General features: G+C 38.4%; 2 protein-coding genes across 9 annotated transcripts in view; both read left to right on the top strand.

The window, feature by feature from the left end:
* Nucleotides 1-1,256: 1,256 nt before the first annotated feature.
* Nucleotides 1,257-19,219, top strand: LOC309978893 (sodium-dependent organic anion transporter-like; the record flags this gene model as incomplete). Its single annotated transcript, XM_082865552.1, has 4 exons — nucleotides 1,257-1,661; nucleotides 11,069-11,187; nucleotides 12,968-13,056; nucleotides 19,136-19,219. The coding sequence occupies exons 1-4, from the start codon at nucleotides 1,285-1,287 to the stop codon at nucleotides 19,217-19,219; spliced, it is 669 nt and encodes a 222-aa protein (XP_082721678.1). The 5' UTR covers nucleotides 1,257-1,284.
* LOC309978879 (lysine-specific demethylase 5D-like) overlaps nucleotides 19,037-19,362 on the top strand; it is a 42,514-nt gene continuing 42,188 nt past the window's right edge. For 7 of the 8 annotated variants that reach the window (XM_082865539.1, XM_082865534.1, XM_082865538.1 and 4 more), the window contains exon 1: nucleotides 19,037-19,238. The gene's annotated coding sequence lies outside the window, so the exon portion shown is untranslated. Of the gene's footprint in view, nucleotides 19,247-19,362 lie in introns of all 8 variants that reach the window. The other variant, XM_082865533.1, reaches the window with a different exon arrangement.

Here is a 19,362-nt window from a genome sequence, read left to right as displayed (position 1 = left end):
AGAAGGGTCTTTCAGGTGATTTGGGAACAAGGAAGGACTACCAAGGGACTTATTTTTTTTAACCAAGGGACTTTTTGACAATATCCAGATAGAAATAATCTGATACCTTCTTACTAAATAAGGTTAAAAAAAAGTTCTGCTTCACCCCACAGAGCCACATATGTGTAAAGTACCTAGCATGCCTCTGTTATTTATTAGGTGCTCAAAAAATGTTAGTTCTCTCCTTTCTCCATTCCCCCTCATCTTGACCACCCGTCTGCATCATTTAGGTGGGAACACATAGCTTTCTGTGAGAAAGAGTGTGGCATCTAGTGTTTTGAAGCTTCAGTTTAGTGGAACCATATATTCCTTGTCTGGTTTTGCCAACAAAACATGTGTCTGTGTGGTTAAGGCACACAGAGGAGGCCCAGGTCATTGCAGTCAGAGGCTAACCTCACGCTCTGTCTTCAGCTTTCAAGACAAGCTCTTTACTACATTTATAGCTGAATTCCCAGACCTCACTACAAGACCCAGGGTTGTGGCATCTCAAAGCTGACTCTATTCTTCAAAAGAAAGTGACAGCTCCCTTGAATTATTTTGGGTTCAGTAGTGAGTCACCACATGTTTCATGAGACAAATCAGGTGTTTAATACCATATTAGTCTTACAGGTGTTTAATTATTGGCTTTAGACACAAATTCTAATAGAAATAGAAAGAAGAAAAAGTGAGACTAGTTCCAAAGCTCTCTTGAAATTATCCTTAGTCCCTGCTGACATTTCCTTAACTGGCCTTTTGTTTTAATGTCTTCAGCAGAAGAGTTTTGCTAATGCTCTGAGGTGTGGTTTTGGCTTAGCTGCCTTTGTTTTTTCCAGAGTTAGCCTTGCTCTCTGAAAAACATTGCATCCTGGCTTTTGCAAATATCCACTGAGTTTGGAGAAATTATGCCTTGCCATCCAACCTCTTTCCTGGAACACAATGTGATTGCTGATGACATACCAGTTGTTCCACTTGACAATGTTTGCTTGTCGTCTCATTTCACTTGAATATTCACTGGTGAGTAAGAACAGAAGTGGAAAGCCTTACTTATCACAGTTTATTATATGTTTCATGCCCATGGTAATTACTTTTATAATGCCACTCATGAATAAATTGATCAGATTAGGGTGAATCACCTGACTGGCCAACAGCTATTGGAATGATCCTCCATGTGTGACCTGGTGGAAGTATTACAAAATGTGGCAGGATAGACCTGCCCAGCATCGCAGCAGTTGTTCATTTGTAATGCTGCCTTAAGGAGATAAGAAGATGCGAGCAAATTTTTCCAGCAGCTCAGCCTGCCTTGCCAATAGTTCGGAGGAGGAGTTGCCAGTGGGGCTGGAGACCTATGGGAACCTGGAACTTGTTTTCACAGTGGTGTCAGCCGTGATGATCGGCCTGCTCATGTTCTCCTTGGGATGCTCTGTGGAGATCCAGAGGCTCTGGTCACACATCAGGGGACCCTGGGGAATTGCTGTGCGACTGCTCTGCCAATTTGGGCTCATGCCTCTTGCTGCCTATCTCCTGGTCATCAGCTTCTCTCTTAAGCCAGTCCAAGCTATGGTTATCCTCATCGTGGGGTGCTGTCCAGGGGGAACCACCTCGAACATTTTCACCTACTGGGTTGATGGAGATATGGATCTCAGGTAAGTTACACTAGGGAAGCTCAGCTGTCTTCCCCTGATAGCACTCTGTCTGGGGTGGGGGTGGGGATGGGGGGGACTGACACCTTCACGTTAAAAACTTTGCCAATCTAGGTAGAGATTCCAGTGAGAAACATGTTACAGAGACTTGTTGAGTCCTAGAAGGACTTTCCTTTTCTGAACTTAGAATTTACTTTGCTGTGATTGTCCTCTGTTTTACTGGCAACTGCTTTTCTGAATAGAGGGGTTTGGTTAATATGCAATAATGAAGGCAGGTCTCCTTCCTCACCCAGTGGCCCTTCCTAGGCATGAACTCATTCTCATTCACACTGATGACTTTAGCAACAGTCCTGGTTGCACAGTGTCCCAGGGCAGAATCCCAGGAAGCTAGGGATACTTGTTGGTAGCTATTGTAGTAGTGGTGGTGGCAGTGGCATAACCAGAATGAGGGTCTCATGGCTCAAATCAACAAGTGATGCCTGAACACCTACTTTATGAGATCAGTATTTTGGGGAACTGGATAAGGGAGCTTTAGTGGTATGTGATAGATGCATCCTGTTTTGAGTGGCCTATTGAGTTGACTTGGAGAGCAACATAAAGACTTATGACTAAAACTGTTCTTTCTTGTTGCTTTGCAGATGTTTAACATTCATTACTAGAATCTCACTCCTTTCATTTAAGCCAGTGACCTTATTTCCAATTATGGTGTAGATAAATACGCCTGGGAAAGATTAAGCTTTATCATTCATTTACATTTTAATGAGATTGAATTAATCACCTGTATTTTGCAGTGCTTGTTTTGATGGGGAAAAAAGGGCATTTGAATAAAGAATAGAGGAGTCACAATTGGAGAAAATGACAGTGGTCTTTCTAGAATCTTTGCTTACTTCCAAAAAACCTCTTTCACATTTTGCCCAGGGAAAGAACTACTTACAAATTTTAATCTTTGTTTGATGTGTATGTCATTTGGTTGAGATTTATTATACAGTGAATGAATGAATCAGAGGTGCCGACTATGCTGGGAGTTGATGTTACTGAGTCAGCTGCAGATATGGGTTTCTAGTTTCCTGCATGTGCTGCATGTTCAGCATATGGAACTTATTTCACCTATTAATTTTAATGAGTTCATGCCAAGCAGGCCAATAATTAATTTTCATATGGCATATGTTTTTAGTTACCCACTTATCAAAGATTTGAAATGAATCACTTGCATTGTTAATTTAAAAAACCTCCTTAATGTGCACCAATTCAAATTCAGTAAAGTTGACCATTAACATAATAATTAGGAAATGACAAATATTCTTTACACAAAGTCCACATAACAGTGATAAATTCCAGGGCCTGAAAGTTTTGGGAAAGAAGAAGGAAAGACATTTATTAAGTATCCTGATAGTCAGGAGGTTTATGCTTTCATGTATTTTCCTTCTCTCCTTTCTTGGCTCTCAAAATAACCTTGTAAATGACCTTTTATTATTCTGAATTTTACAGCTGAGAAAATTGTGTGTCAGATCGGTTAAGTATGGTGCCAAATCCTACAAATGAGTATGGCAGAACTCAGATTTAAAGGCACATCTGTTTCTCATCAGTCAGCAATTTAGGGACTTTCTTCAATGCCATTTATTAACACAACTAGATCTTCTGAGTAGGAACATAAATCTTTAAACAGTGTTCTCAAACACTTCTGTTCTAGAAAAGAGAACATTTATTACCTTCATCTCTTATTAGCCAAAATTATAATAAAAACACCAATTAATAGGAAGTCTATAAAAGATAAATCTCATTTTACTTCCCTTAATTAGCTTTTAACTTTTGGTCAAATTATTTAACCTATATGCCTTATTAGTAAAACAGGGTTAAAATTACCTGTTCCTCACAAGGATGTATTTTAAGGAGGAAAGATATATGCAGGATGCCAGGCACAGAGTAGGTATGTAGTAAATATTAGCTACTTTCCCATTTTTCTTAAAATTTTGATTTTGAGTCTCACAAACAAAAACAAGCATAAAATTTAAATTCTAAGAAATGAAATTTTAAAATGGGGACTAAATATTAGATTTTCAAAAGCTTATAGATACAAGAGTAATATATCTTAATTCTCACTAAAAATTGCAAATAGGAAATTCAGTACTATCGAGTAAAACAATATCCAAGTTCATTATGTTTTTCTGACTTAATTACCAGCAAAGAAAACTTTTAAGCAAAACTCAATAGCCAGTCATTGATAAAAATTCTATTTTTCATACCAGAAAAAATCCAAGAGCATTTAGTAAAACGTCTTCATTTTACAAATGGGGAAATTTAGATTTAGCGCTCTTGAGATGAGCACTAAATCTAAGTGTGTTTCTCATGCCTTAACTCCGTGTTTCATTCAATCTACTTGCAGTTCTCCATGCATTCACACCAACCATGGTGTTTCAGAATGAACATGTGTGAACCAGTTTCTGCATTCTGAGTATCTGATGCTGATACCAGTCATCCTCCCAGTCACCTGGGCTCATCATCTTAGCAGTCCTGCACCCCCACCCCCTGATTCCCTTCATGCTTCACTTTCTTTAGTTAGTTCTCTGGCTAGTATGTAGCCCACCCTCTTGATGTCACCCATAGCTATGGCTTCCTATCTGTCCACTGCCATCACCTCAGGTCAGACACCACAATTTCTTTCTTGGTCAATTGAAGTATCTTCACAATGTTCTCTTCTACCTTCAATCTCTGCTTCATGGTTTTGTAGTAAGTGGGTAAGGCAGGCTCTGGGGTCAGGCTGCCTGTCTTTATATCCTGACTTGGGACCTCTTTTCTGTAACTGCAAATCATAGTACTTCCTGTATGGTGTTGTGAGGTGAAAAGGAACATTAGTATATGTGTAAAGGCTTCTCAACACCTGCTAAATTGGGTAGAACCTAAGCTGGGTCTAACAAACTCCTGCAAGTTTATTTACCATTAAGCCCTTAAGTACAACTGGTCTTTAGTCAAAATGAGCTATTAACTGCTCTTTTTTTTTTAATAGATTTTAGTTTTATTTATTTTGGCTGCGCTGGGTCTTCGTTGTGGCGTGGGATCTTTGTTACGGCATGTGTGTGGGATCTAGTTCCCTGACCAAGGATTGAACCCAGGCTCCCTGCATTGGGAGTGCAGAGTCTTACCCACTGGACCACCAGGTAAGTCCCTATTAACTGTTTTTAAACATACCCAGCACTTTTCCAACTTTCTTTTGCTCATTGTCCTCACAGCCTGCAATGACAACTGGCCTGATCTGTCTCCTCCAATCATCCTTCAATATAACTGTTCTGGAAAGCAGTTGGCCCACATGTATGAAGAGCCTTAAAATTATCCTGCCCATGGACTGAGCTCTGCTCATCTTTGCAGGGCTCTGTTACATGTCCAGGACTGGCTAAATGTAGACTGATCTCAGATGGCCTCAGCTGGGACAACTGGGCTCTCCTCCATGTGTTCTCTCATTCTCTGGCAGGCTAGCCTAGACCTAACCAAATGACAGTGTCTGGAAAGCTTATAAGGTCTCTTGAGGCCTGAGCTTGAAGGCATTTCATCATAACTTCCACTACATTCCAGTGGCTAACGCAGATTGCAAGGCCAGCCAAGTTACAAGGACTGGAGAAGTAGATTCTGCCTCTCAATGGAATGAACTGCAAAGTCATAATGCAGAGGGCATGGAAAAGTGGGGGTAAAGGAACTGGGGACATTTTTGCAATGTACTGTACTAAGGATGGATAGAATTCTTGCCTTGGACAGTAGGACATGAAAACTGAGATCTGGCAGTACAGTGTCATAGTTAAGTGCACCAGAAAGTAGATCCATCACTTACTAACTGGTCATCTCAGTTGGTTATGTAAATTCTCTATGCTTTAGTTTCCTCACTACTAAAATAGGGAGAAACATAAATGGGTTGTTGTAAGGATTGAATTAGTTAATATATATAAAGTGCTTAGAGTCTTACTGGTACAAAATTCTCTATGAGTTATTATTATAAGGGTCAGGCAAAAGAGCACTGTATCAGGGGTCTGTGTTTTAGTCTCTGCTCAAGGAGCCATGTGCCTTTGAGCAATTTACCTTTCTGGACCTTTGTCCTCATTTGTAAAATCATTGGGTTAGACTTTCTGAGGTCCCTTTTTCTTTTTCTTTTCTTTTCCATTATGGTTTATTACAGGATATTGAATATAGTTCCCTATGCCATACAGTAGGACCTTATTGTTTATCCATTCCACATATAATAGTTTGCATCTGCTAATCCCAAACTCCCAATCCATCCTCCCCTGCCCACTTGCCCCTTGGCAATCACAAGTCTGTTCTCTATGTCTGTGAGTCCGTTTCTGTTTCGTAGATAAGTTCATTTGTGTCATATGAGGTCCTTTTTTATATTGTGATAAAATATACATAACATAGCATTTACCATTTTACCATTTTTAAATGTACAGTTCAGTGGCATTAAATACGTTCACATTGCTGTACAATCATTACGACCATCCATCTCTAGAACTTTTTCATCTTTCCAAATTGAAACTCTGTATCCATTAAACAATAATTTCTCCTTCTCTTCAGGCCCTGGCAACTGCTATTCTACTTTCTATTTCTATGAATTTGACTGCTTTAGATATCTCATATTAGTGAAATCATAAAACACTTGTCCTTTTGTGTCTGGCTTATTTCACTTAGCATAATGTCTTCAAAGTGCACCTATATTGTAGATTGTGTCAGAATTTCCTTTCTTTTTAAGGCTGAATAATAATCCATTGTATGTATATAAGACATTTTGTTTATCCATTCATCCATTGATGGACACTTGGGTTGTTTCTACATTTTGGCTACTGTAAGTAATGCTGCCATGAATATGGGTGTGCAAATGTCAGTTGGAGTCATTGCTATCAATTCTTTTGGGTATAAACCAGAAATGGATCTGAGGCTCTTTTTTGTGACAATAGGAAAAGAAAAGCAAATTATAAAATCTAAGCATCCCCCCTCCCACCCCAGTTTTTAGTGTTTCTTCTGAAACTATTCAACAGAGATGCCTCTCCTCTGTCCTATAGCACTAAATATGCAATGCTTTCTTGTCATCTATTGGAGGACACTGCAGTAGTTGGGCTACTTTCAGCCTCACTAGGTCTCTGAGCTCCTCCAGGGCTTGTTCCTCTGCATGCTTAGTGCTAGCCTGGTGGTGGCAGGTGCTTGATAGACGAGAGTGAATGACTGAAGGAAATTTTCTGATTGCCTGTGTGTTACAAAAGCTTCTTTTGAAATGCAATCAGTTTATTGGCACAACTCAGGATAGCTTGCACTGTCCTTAGTTTGATAAATTTTTTTTTTTTTTCTGGCCATACTGTGTGGCTTGCAGGATCTCAGTTCCCCAACCAGGGATTAAACTCTGGCCCCAACATTGAAAGCCTGGAATCCTAACACTAGGCCACCAGGGAACTCTAGTTTGATAACTTTTGATATGTGAGGTCTATTCATCCCTGAGGGCATATTTGTGTCCTCTACAGCAGAGAAAGACCACTGGTAGTGGTAGAGCCTGAGGGATTCAGTGGCCAATTTTGACTTTTGAACTTTAAAGGAGCTCCTGATCCTCAGCAGAAACCCTGAAAATAGGACTTCAGATTCTTCAGGTCTGTCTGACAGGGCCTGGTGGAGAACTGAAGATCATCTTGTGAGACAGAACTTAGATTGAATCCATGTGACTTAGTGTGTTTCTATAATGCTATGCACCTTGTCTATAAAATGAAAATAATACTCACCCATAGGGTTGTCTTTTAGATGAAAAGAGAAAGTGTATGTAATGAGGTCTGATACTTAGCAGGTGGTACTCAATAAATGCTGGTTACTGTTCTTGAGATGGAGCAGACAGCAGTAACATGTATATTTGGGGGTTGAAAACCTGGCCTTTAATTCTTCTGTAGGACCAAGTCTGTTGATCTGATCTTATAGCATATTCCATGTCCATCTGACTAGCTAGGTAATTTTAAAGATTTTTTTCAGTGGGGAAGCAAGTGTGTACTTTCGTAATTTTGAGTGTCAGAGTTCCTGAGTTTATTGGTTTCAAACTAAAACAACATGTGTATAATTTAAATCCCAACTGCAAAATGGTATACTCATCAATACTACATTTTGATATAATGCATATATGTATAATTTTCATGTTTTAAAGTAGGTTCAGGATTTCTATGTTTTTGCACACTTGCTGAATCTGTCTCATTATTCTCTGTAGTAGTTTGCAGATAGTTATGCCATTCTTCTAAGTGCAGGTGGAATCTTGTTATATTGAAGTTAGATTTTGCCAACAATTTTCCTATATGTGAACAGCCAAGAGACTCAGTTGACCACATCCTCTGTTTATGTTACATTGGAATTTCATGGCATTAAAACAAAAGGTGTGACTATCCAATGTACTCTGGCACATTCACTGTTTGCTTTTCCAGCTTTGTTGGTATTTATAACTGTCAGCAGAGCACCAGGGTCATCTGTTGCCTTCCTTGACCATTACTGTGAACGTTATGGGTAGTTGTATAAAGGATGGAAGTAGTAACCTGTGTAATCAAGGATATAGAATCAGTCTGATATAATCTTACACTTTGCTTCTCACAGTCATGAATCTTACCTTTCTGGTGTTTGAGCCAAAGCCATACAGGAGGAAAATGCTCTGCTAGTTCAACAGAAGTTCAAGATCAAAGTGACATAATATGGAATTCCTTTCAGGATGTGGTGATATGAAGAGCCAGGAATGTAGCACTATCATAGACTAGGAAGTTGGAGAAGCATTCCAAACACACTCTTCATAGATACAGAGGTTTGAGAGCTGTGGCAAGCTGCTTTTCTTCCTTCACCTGCTCTCTAGTTAGGAGGAGATAAGATAACATAATTTTAAATCTCATATGGAGTAAAATATTTGCAAGAACTGCTCAGAAAAGCTTGAAAAGAAAGACTTACGTGGAAGTGTCTGCTCTATCGTATACCAAAATACACTATGAAAACACCATAATTAAAAGTCTGGTATTTGCTTAGGAAAAAATGACATTTTGAACATATATTTAATGTATAATGAAGCTGGAACTTCAGTTTAGTGGAAAAGTGTTTATCTGGAAAATTTAACACACTTGCCTCACAATATAGAAGACAATAGATCAGTTTCATACTTTACACAATATAAAATATAGATTTTAGATAGGTTAAAGATATAAATGTAAAATATAAACCTATGAAAATCTAAAAAGTGGTGGCAATATTTGAATAACCTCAGGAGAGGGGGGAATGTTTAACAAGACAAGGAACTCAGAAGCCAGGAAAAAAAAAATTGACAGATGGACAGATTTGACTAGCTCAGAGTTATTTACCATGACAAAAGTCATAAGCATAATAAAAATATAAAATAAGCTTGGCAAAAATATTTGTATTACATTTGATTATATGTACCCTAATTTTAAAGCAGCTCCTACAAGTTGAGAAAATAATCAGACAAGCAAGGCTGCTGAGAGGGGGTATACAAGAGGTAATAAACTTGATGGAAAGCACAACCTTGTAGAGAGTCAGGTGTATAACAAAAGAAGAGTGAGATGCAGTTTTCAGTGTTCTCATGAGAGTTAAAAGGGATTGATGGCCTCCAGTGTAGGCAAGATTGTGAAATGCAACAAGCTTTTTTTGAAAGTAATCAGTAGTATCTATTAAAATAAAAACATAGACTTTTGACACAGTGATTCTACTTTGGAGAATCTATTCTACAGAAAGAAAAGAATTATTTATAGTGAAATATATGTAAGAATGTTTATTATAACATTGTTTATAATGGAAGAAAACTCAAGTTTTTCATCATTAATGGAGTGATTAAAGAAATTACGGCATATTTATATTGTACTTGCAGTTCTTTAAAAAATATAAATTTGTTATATCTTTTGTCCTGAAAAATGCCTATGATATTAAGTGGAGAATAAAACAAAAGCAGCAAAGCTGCAGAGTAAGTTGTATCCTTTGATTTTTTTAAAAAGAAAGCAACAAAGAATAAACCTCTATTCCCTGAACAAGCAGCTATGAAACAGGATTGTTCAAATGAAAACAAAGAGGAAAAGAGATATATACAAATACTTGTGAATTACCTAAGTCTGGTTTTCTGAAGGGGGTCACCAATTAGTTAAATATTTGACAGTGCATCTTTGGGCTAGATTCCCAGATGGGCGATTGTTGGGCCAAAGAATTAACACATATGTAATTTTGCTAGATATTACAAAACTCCCTCCAGGGCTTGTGCCATTTTGCATTTTCACCAGCAATGACTGAGAGTAGAGAAGGAGTATTTTCAATATCACTGAAATATAATGGTTACTGCTTTGCTGGGAGTATAAACATTGTTCTGATAGAAAATGTCAAAGTTATCACAGACAGATTATTTTATAGCCAGGGTAATTAGATGGAAACATTGGTGATTCATATTATGAGGAAGAATGATGGATGACTTGCAGGCCTGATCAAGTGCTGGAGGACATTTGCTGTCTCTGGAAGAGACCTTAGTCCTACGAAGGATCTCCTTCCCCTCCTTGGTGGGCTGGGAGGTAGTGAGCCTCAGTCTCTCGGCCATTTGCACCATAAACACAGGTTGGGCATATACTATGTGCAAGGCAGTCTGTTGTGAGAACTTAAACAATGAATATTAAAACAATCCCAGACTCTTGAAGCCTAGTGTTGAAGGGAACAAACTCTTGCTTTACCACTGGGTTGTGTTGCATGATGTTCTCCGTGCCTCGCCTCATCTGTAGAGCAGCATTAATCGTATCTATAAACAGTTTGTATGTGCTTAAACAGATTGTGTAATTTTCTCAGTGATTTAAAGATAAAGTATTTTGTTGGCCTGAAGAATATCTCATTTCCATTTACCTTATTTCCCTTAATTTTACTGATTGATTTTGTTGCTGGTTTTATCAGATAGGGACAAAATCCTATAAGGAAGAAAATCAATTCCTGGTTGTCAGGGACTGGGGGAAGAAGGTTATGGGGAGGTACTGCTAACGGGGCGGAGCTTCTTTTTGGGGTGATAAAAAGATTCTGGAAATAGAATAGTAGTCACATATACTAAAAGATACTTTAAAATGAATGAATTTTATTGTCTATGAATTATATATCAATAAAGGAGAACAGTATAAGGAAAAATATGAATCTTATAGTGACTAGCAGAATGTTTAGGACGAGTAAATGCTCATAAAATATGAGTTAATTGATAGATGGCAAGAACTGCAAGAAACTTTTTTCTAGGCCACAAATACAGTCATCATTTGTTGAATAATAAAACAGGAGGGAGTTTCAAGTAAATTGCCCTACATAATCTCTAAGAAGTTGTACCCCAGAAGTTGTTTTTGTAAGGACTAAATTCTTCATTTCAAACTCTCCATCTTAAGCATCTACTTTAATTTTACTTTCAGCATCAGTATGACAACCTGTTCCACAGTGGCTGCCCTGAGAATGATGCCACTCCACCTTTATCTCTACACCTTGTCCTGGAATCTTGAGCAGAATCTCACCATTTCATATCAAAACTTAGGTCTGGGGCTTCCCTGGTGGCGCAGTGGTTGAGAGCCTGCCGATGCAGGGGACGCGGGTTCATGCCCCGGTCCGGGAAGATCCCACATGCCGCGGAGTGGCTGGGCCCATGAGCCATGGCTGCTGAGCCTGCGCGTCCGGAGCCTGTGCTCCGCAACGGGAGAGGTCACAACAGTGAGAGGCCCATGTACAGCAAAAAAAAAAAAAAACATAGGTCTGTATTGGGCTTGTGACATGAAATAATAATAGTAATGGAGATGGTAATAATAATAGCTGTTGTTTACTATGTGTCTCATTTATACAGGGGTTTTAATATATTATCTAATTTAATTTTCCATATAACCCTACAATATAGATTCTATTACCAGTTCCATATCCTGCATTTTCAGAATTAGGGAGGTGAAGTAACTCGACCAAGGTCGTGCAGCTGGTAAGTGCAGACTAGAATTCTGACTCGTGAATCTGACTGTGAAGTCCAAGCTCTGAACCCCTACAAGTATTCACTTTTGAAAACAAAGCCAGAAAACTTACTTATTAAAAAAACAAATAACCCTTATATAATTCCCTAGAAAGCAATTAGACTCATCATGACCCACAGGTTAACTGAATCACAGTGCCTCTAATGAGAGCTTAGTTCCCTCAGCTCCACCTTTTACATCACCTGTGAGCCTTGACTTCTTTACTGATCAACATAATGATTCCTATTGAGTATTAAAAGCATATCCACATGTCACAACCACACCCATATCTCTTTCATTATCTCCTTAAACTCTGAGAGCTCTGTGAACTTACTAGGCTTGGAAGAAAAACTTGGTGAGATGATGTCTATTCTGGTTTGATCAGAGTCTTTGGAGAATTGGTAGAAAATATGATTCGTAAACTCCAAAGTGTCAATCTGGAGTTTCAAGTAATTACTAACAGAGCTTACAACCCATGGCCCATAGTTCAGAACCATGAATAGAGCCATGTCCTGATAACAGCTGAAGCCCATTAAATTTGTAAAGTTTGAGTTAAATCTTAATTTAGAAATCATGATTTTATGTGCAACTTTTTCTTATCACTAAGTTATTACCATATTCTGTTTTAATAATATACTCTAAAAGTCACTTGTAAACAATTAAAGCCCCAAATATGAACAACTCATATGACTTTGGAGCTAGTATTGCAAGTGAGCAGGTTTGGAAAGTGGCACTGGAAAATGTCAGTGTATGGATCCTATTGGCAAGTAGACTTCTGCTCTGTTGAGCCTGTCCTTATTCTCTTATGTTAATTAAAAGATGTATTTCTCTACCTGCCTTTGGGTTACCTGGCTACGCTTGGAAATATGAGAACTTGCTTTGGTTTCTGTAGCAAATGCCATCTTTGTCTTGTAATAGATATTCTTTACTTTGCGAAGCAAATCACCCATTGTCTTCAAATAGAGAAATAATAGCTATAGTTGTAGAGTGGTAACCCCATACATAGCAACCAGAGAATTTTGCAGATATAAAAGGGTCCTCCTTTTTTCTAATCCTTACATTTTCAGTTGTGTCTAAAATTCCATGTGATTGTTGAGGGATTCTGAGAGCAATGATAGACTGTGTGTGATGGCATTCAGTGGTATCATATACCCTTCAAAGATTGTCTTATAAAGATTTAAAAAATTTATTTTGGAGGTGGATGCAGAAATAAAATGCATCTTTAATTAAAGCTTTTATCTAATTGAAATAGACATAAGTTGTTGAGGACTGGGCAGTCAGGGTGAGAGGGGATACCATCTGACAGATTTTTCTTCTCTTCAGGAGTTACCCTTGTGTGCCTGACCATTCCTGTGGCCCTCGGTGTCTATGGGAATTATAGGTGGCCAAAACAATCCAAAATTATTCTTAAGGTAAGCAACTCCATGGGACAGTTAGCACATTTCAGAATCAGAGACTTGACAAATAGATGTAGGCAATGACCAGAACAAATGGGCCAATCAAATACAACCCCACACCTAGCACTGTTTTCTTTACATGTCCTGCATTTTTGGATCCAACCACCATATTTCCACCACACTAAGCCTTGCTCCACTCCCATGGGACCCTACACTGAGGCTTATGACACCCTGCAAACCATGGAACTCATGCTTTAGTGACAGAAAACCTTAGGCCTGCGTGTGGCCAGAGAGCACCAATTTGTTCACAAGGCTTCACACTGGTGCTCTCAAGTGAAGGCTGTCCAAGTCTGTATGAAATGGGACTCAGCGTTTAGGAGTGTGGCTGATTTCCTGGAACAGCAGAATGAAGGGATGTCTTTTGGAAGCATTCCTGGGGGAGCCTCTAAAGATGGAGTTTGTACACACGAGCAAGGGCTGCTGACCACACGAATAACTGTCAAAATGAAATCATCCAGAACACACTAAGGAGTCTGGCCCTGGAATGATGGGAGGTGGAACACCCTACCTCCTCTTAACTTTACAGGGTTGTCTTTTATGTGCTAGAGAAACAAGCCAATGTCCGTGTTAAATAGCTTTTAAAATTATGTGGCTTGGGCTTCCCTGGTGGTGCAGTGGTTGGGGGTCCGCCTGCCGATGCAGGGCACGCAGGTTCGTACCCCAGTCCGGGAGGGTCCCACGTGCCGCGGAGCAGCTGTGCCCGTGGGCCATGGCCGCTGGGCCTGCGTGTATTACGTGGCTTGAGTGGAGGCATTCTCAACAATGGTGTCCATCTCCTATAGGGTTTGTCCATTTTTCCAGTTATGCATTGTTTTAGACGATACAGACTTTTATTACATACTTTCATGAAGATTACATGCTTTCATGAAGATTTAAAAAATGTTTTTATTTCTACATTTATAAAGAAAGACATTTGGAGTTAACTGGAGGTTCAGCAAATAAATCTCAGTTTATTTTAGTTTGGGATTTATGGTTTGGTTCAGTTTAAGCTCTTGATGTTTGGCTCTACCTGACAAAACATGCCACTCCATTTGCCTGCGCGAATAGATGATGCTTCCCCAGCTTGGCACAAGACTAAAAAACTCTCGCTATTCCTCCAGTGAAATGGAGAATGGGAAGAAGTGTTGACAAGCAGACAAATCAGTTGAGCACAGGCAGCTGGAGGAAGGCTTAGATGCTGTGGATTCGGATTGCTCATGGTGACTTTACTGTTATTTCAGTAGGAGAAAATTTCCACTGTGTCAGCATGTGGTTATAATTTTGTTTACAAAACAAGAGGAGAGAGTATGATCATGGGAACCTCTTACTTTTCAAGTACTCTACCTTGCATTACTTTATAAAAAGGGCATCTAACAAAAAAATTATGATTTTGGTGTTTCCATATCCTCTACTAGGCCATCATTGTCAATGGAGAAATCAGATAAATTTTCTGTATGTCTGTAAAGAGTAAATGAAAACCATAGGCAAATTAAAAACCATTTGGCTATTCCATAGGCGCTGTGGCAGAAAATATTTAGTAATATGTATAAACAGTCTAGAGCACTTTAGTTAAAACTAGGACACTTTTATCATTGTTTTGGGATGTCTTCATTTTCTATTCCTAGTCCTCTTTTAATTTTAGATCTGATTTATTTTCTGAATCAGTTGCTTTTGGTAAATTTTAAACTTTGATATCCCTTTCTTGGGAGAAAGTTAAAGGAGGATTTTTACAATCAGAGGCATTTGTGTGTTCCAGCATCTTCCTGTTAGGCAGAGGCCCAGTCTTTCCCTATATTTGAGCAGTAAAAATGATCCCAGAACACATCTATGGTACATTGCATTGTTTTTATTTTGTTTTGGTTCCTCATGACCATCTTCTTCCATACCCTGAATCACTTCAAATCAAGGTTGATGCTGAACTGGGTGCATAGTTTGCTGTTTACATGATGTGAATGGGAGCTTGCCAACATCCTGATTTTCTCCCAAATATTCTGGGTCTTGCTTCCTCTCTCTCTGGTTTAAAACTCAGACCACTAGGAAAATTTTTGGTTGATTTTTGTTTGTTTGTTTCTGTTAACAAAAGTAAGAGATAGTCTTCATTTGGGAGAAGATATCAGTATATTCAGTACTATCTCATTTTCCATTAATATTAGCTCAGGTTTTCTAATGAAGAACGGGTAAATTACATTTGAAGGAGAGAAGAACAGGGAACAAAGCAGTAAGAAATTGTTGGTGTTTGAAGGGGTGGTGGGAAGAGAGTGGAGGATGGTCAGGCAGGGCAGATCTCAAACAAGAGCTTACCAGCACAGGGCCTGTGAGGTTGTGTAAGAGGTGTTGGATGCTTATTATCAGATTTTTCACTTATTTCACAAATTTGTCCTATCCACGAAAAATGCCACTACCCAATCCTTCTGGCAAAATCCTCCCCTTGAAAGGAATACATTCTGATCATAAAATAAGAAGACTTAGATTTGTGCAAGTCACTTGACCATTTTGGACCTCAGTGTGGTATTGACATGAAGATATATATATAGATTGATGGAAAAGAATTGAGATTCTGGGGGCTTCCCTGGTGGCGCAGTAGTTGAGAGTCCGCCTGCCGATGCAGGGGACACGGGTTCGTGCCCCAGTCTGCGAAGATTCCACATGCAGCAGAGAGGCTGGGCCTGTGAGCCATGGTCGCTGGGACTGCGCCAGAGCCTGTGCTCTGCAATGGGAGAGGCCACAGCAGTGAGAGGCCCGCGTACGGCAAAAAAAAAAAAAAAAGAATTGAGACTCTGGAAATAGAGCAAAATATATTTATGGACTATTGATTGTCATCAAATGTGCCAAGAAGTCAATGGAGAAATAATAATATATTATAATAATAGTAATTTTAATATAGTAATTAATACTTTGGATAAGGTTCAGGCACCTGTACTCTTCTAGGAAAAGAAGTTTCACTATATTTTGTTTCATGCCTCTCAATTTATTTCAACCATTTTTTCTTACTATAAATACAACATATGTTCACTGTAGAAATTTTTTAAAATTCTGAAGAAAAAAAAATTATCTGATATTTGACACAACTCTGTGAGAGTTGCACAACTCTAAATATACTAAAACCACTAGGTTGTGTACTTTAAAAATGGAGAATTTTATGTTTATCTCAATAAAGCTGTTGTATAAAAAACTATTTTAAAGTATCAAAACTGCTCTTCACTGATTTAGGGAGATTTTCATTGTTATATAAATGTGTGAAACTAGATTCAGCAGAGTTCTTTCATAATTACTCTGCATATACAAAAAAATAAAAAACTGCAGCCTGTGATCATTTCAAAATCTTTTTATATTCAGATACTGAGCCTTCATAAGGGTTGACTACCTCAGATTTGCTGCACTCATTGTGGATCACAACTTCTAGATAAGAAGTTTACAGCTATTGTGTCGAAGTGAAATTTGAAAGTAGCTCTACTGGATTCCTATCAGAAATCCTGCAGAAAGTCAGACATCTTGGCTCTGATCTGCTATAAAAGATGTAAATTTAAGCGACCTTAATTACCCTGTCCTGTGCTCCATCCCTAAGGAATACTCTGTAGTGGGCGGTGGCTTTATTAGACTTCCTGGACCATGCTACTCTCAAAAGAACTGATGTGTTCAGATAATCTGTGTAGGGCTGTGATTCATAATTTAAACTTTGAGTTGTCTCCTGAGGTAACCACAAACTAAATTCAACCAAACTTGAGTCCACCAAGTGGGAAAAGGGGTGGGGGAGGAAATAATCTTATTTCTTTTAGCAATTTTTTAATTTGGTAGTGCTTTTCTGTGTTCCATGTTAAGGCTTTTTTTTTTCTTTGACTTGGAATAGTTTTTGGCAGAGCATATTGCTTGGTTAAGTAACATGAAATATGCATTGGAATTATGAAATGCCTCATGAGTTTGCCAATCTCTAGAGTGGAACCAAACAGCCTTTGATGTAAAGGCTACCCAGGATTACCGAAAACTCTTTCCATCTAATGAGATAGTCTGGTAGTTTCCTAGTTCTGTATCTTTGGTTCAGTAGAAATATTTCAAAGTGTCATGTGACCACTTGATTCAGAGTCTGGGTTTGTCCATAATAAATCCGTTTGTCAAATGTTGGAGTTGCAGACTTGCCACTGGTGAGAGTGAAGCAAATGGGTAAGCAAAACTATCCTGATGTGGGAATGTTTTCCTCTAGGAGTTCAGTCTTGATAAAAGTGTCAATACTACTCCTAGGAGGGTTACAGAATCACCTGACATGACCTGCAAACAACATCTGGGCAATAATGTTGGCATTATTTGAGGTGACAGGGAGGATGCCTACGTTCTGATATACTTGGGTGAGTATTTGAGCCAGGCAAGGAGAGGTTGGATGATTGAGAAACAAAGCATTCTTGGTTAATATGAAGACTTCATTTGGCAACCAAAACTCTTAATAATGTCTTGGACCTTAGCCACATATTTCCCCTGAAAAGTATGCCTTTTTTTCCAGCAAAATTTTGTTGGGGTTTATGTTATTGAAGAATGAACTGATATGAATATGTGGAACTGGTATTTAATGGCATACTGTCCTAGAAATCTGAAGACCTGCAGGAGATTTAAAAATTCCAACCCTTGTTGTAACTTTTTAAAGAAGATTGTGATATTGTCAAAATACACATGAATGAAGTTTTAACATGCTGTATGATGGGTGGATATGGCTGTCCATTGTACCATTTCTTTGTTTGAATTCTCAGGCATGGTTTGGCAGTGCAAACACTCTTGAAATTAACAAATTCAATACACAATAAATATATGCATTAAAAAATTGTGGAGTAGAAGTAGATCTAACCATTTGAAAGACCTAATCATTTGAAAGATTAATAATACTGCGTAAACTATGGCAAATCTGATTTTATGAAACAAAAAAAAGTAAAAGTCCCACACGATAGAAACAAAATAAACATAAAAACATTTAAATATAAATAATGTTTAACCTAGCATAATAAAATAATGTTGATAACACAGATCAAGTGGATAAGTTCTGGAAAAACATAAATGGTAAGAATAGAATTAAATAAAACAATATTCAAGTCAGACTAACAAACTTTGAATCAAAGATTTATTTCCAGTTCCCTTTAAAACGGGGCCTAACAGTTAATTTTTTAAAGCATTTTTTAAAAGAAATGGATACTTCCTAAATTTTGCAAAATGTTAAAAAATATAGCGCTAAGAAGATACCATGAAATAAATTTTACAAATGTAAAATTGACTTCAAGCTAAGTGGAGAACACCAATTATGGGAAATTTCACTCATTAACAAAGACGTAAAAAACTGTAAATAATGTTATGGACAGCAAAGTGTTAACAGTTTGTTTTAACATAAAACCTCACGAACAAATAGAATTTGTTTTGAGAAAACAGTGAAGTGTTCGACACCGCAAAATTGAGCATAGTTATTCCATCCACTGAGAATAACGTAGAAATAAGCGGAACAAGTTGTAGTCAGAGTGTTTTCACGGTACTTTTGTTTTTTGCTTTTTTTTTTTTTTTTGCTATTAAGAATCCAATCTGCAGTTTGCATAAATGGAATAATAAACGTGCGCATGGAAAGTGGGTCGCGAGTGAAGTACTGTACATGAACGTAAATAATTTATATTCTATCATGGTTCCAGGTTTGTAAAACTCCTGCAACGGGTTCTTTTCCCATAAAGCCTGGCCTGTCACAGATAACTCGGTAAGGGTCTAGAGAAACTGCGTTTTGGCAAACGCATGCACGTTGCTGTGGTTTACACTGGTGGAGTAACGGAGGAACATTTGGGCTGCAGTTTCAGTGTTCAGCCACACTGGTGATTTTTCAGATTTTTTTTTTCCTCGCTAATGCGCAGGCGTAACATGCGCAATGGCACATTAAAAAAAAGATCCGGTGCTTCTGGTCGTAACTCTACCCCTCTTTTCCGTTAAAGAACTACTTAATATCACGCTAGCGGCTAATTTGTGGTGATTTTACGGTGGTGAACTTGCTTCTGCAATCTCAGCTTTTACCTGGCGTTCAGAACGTCGTTCAGGTTTGTAGATAACTGCTGAAGAATCGGTGCGCGGAGTGACACAGAACGCAAAGAGACCGGAAAGGCTGGCGGTTCAAGATGGTGGTTGTTAAAACGCGTCCTTGACGATTGGTAAGCAGGTAAATGCGTTAAAATAACTCGGGAGTTTACTAGAAAATAAAGGCTGTGTGGCACTTACTTTTTATGTAGTAAGGATCCATGCGCTATTGAAAAAAACAGCAAAATCGTATTTTAC

This window comes from Leucopleurus acutus (genome assembly GCF_964270905.1).
Source record: "Leucopleurus acutus genome assembly, chromosome: Y".
Taxonomy (NCBI): Eukaryota; Metazoa; Chordata; class Mammalia; order Artiodactyla; family Delphinidae; genus Leucopleurus; species Leucopleurus acutus.
This window is presented reverse-complemented; position numbering and strand designations above follow the sequence as displayed.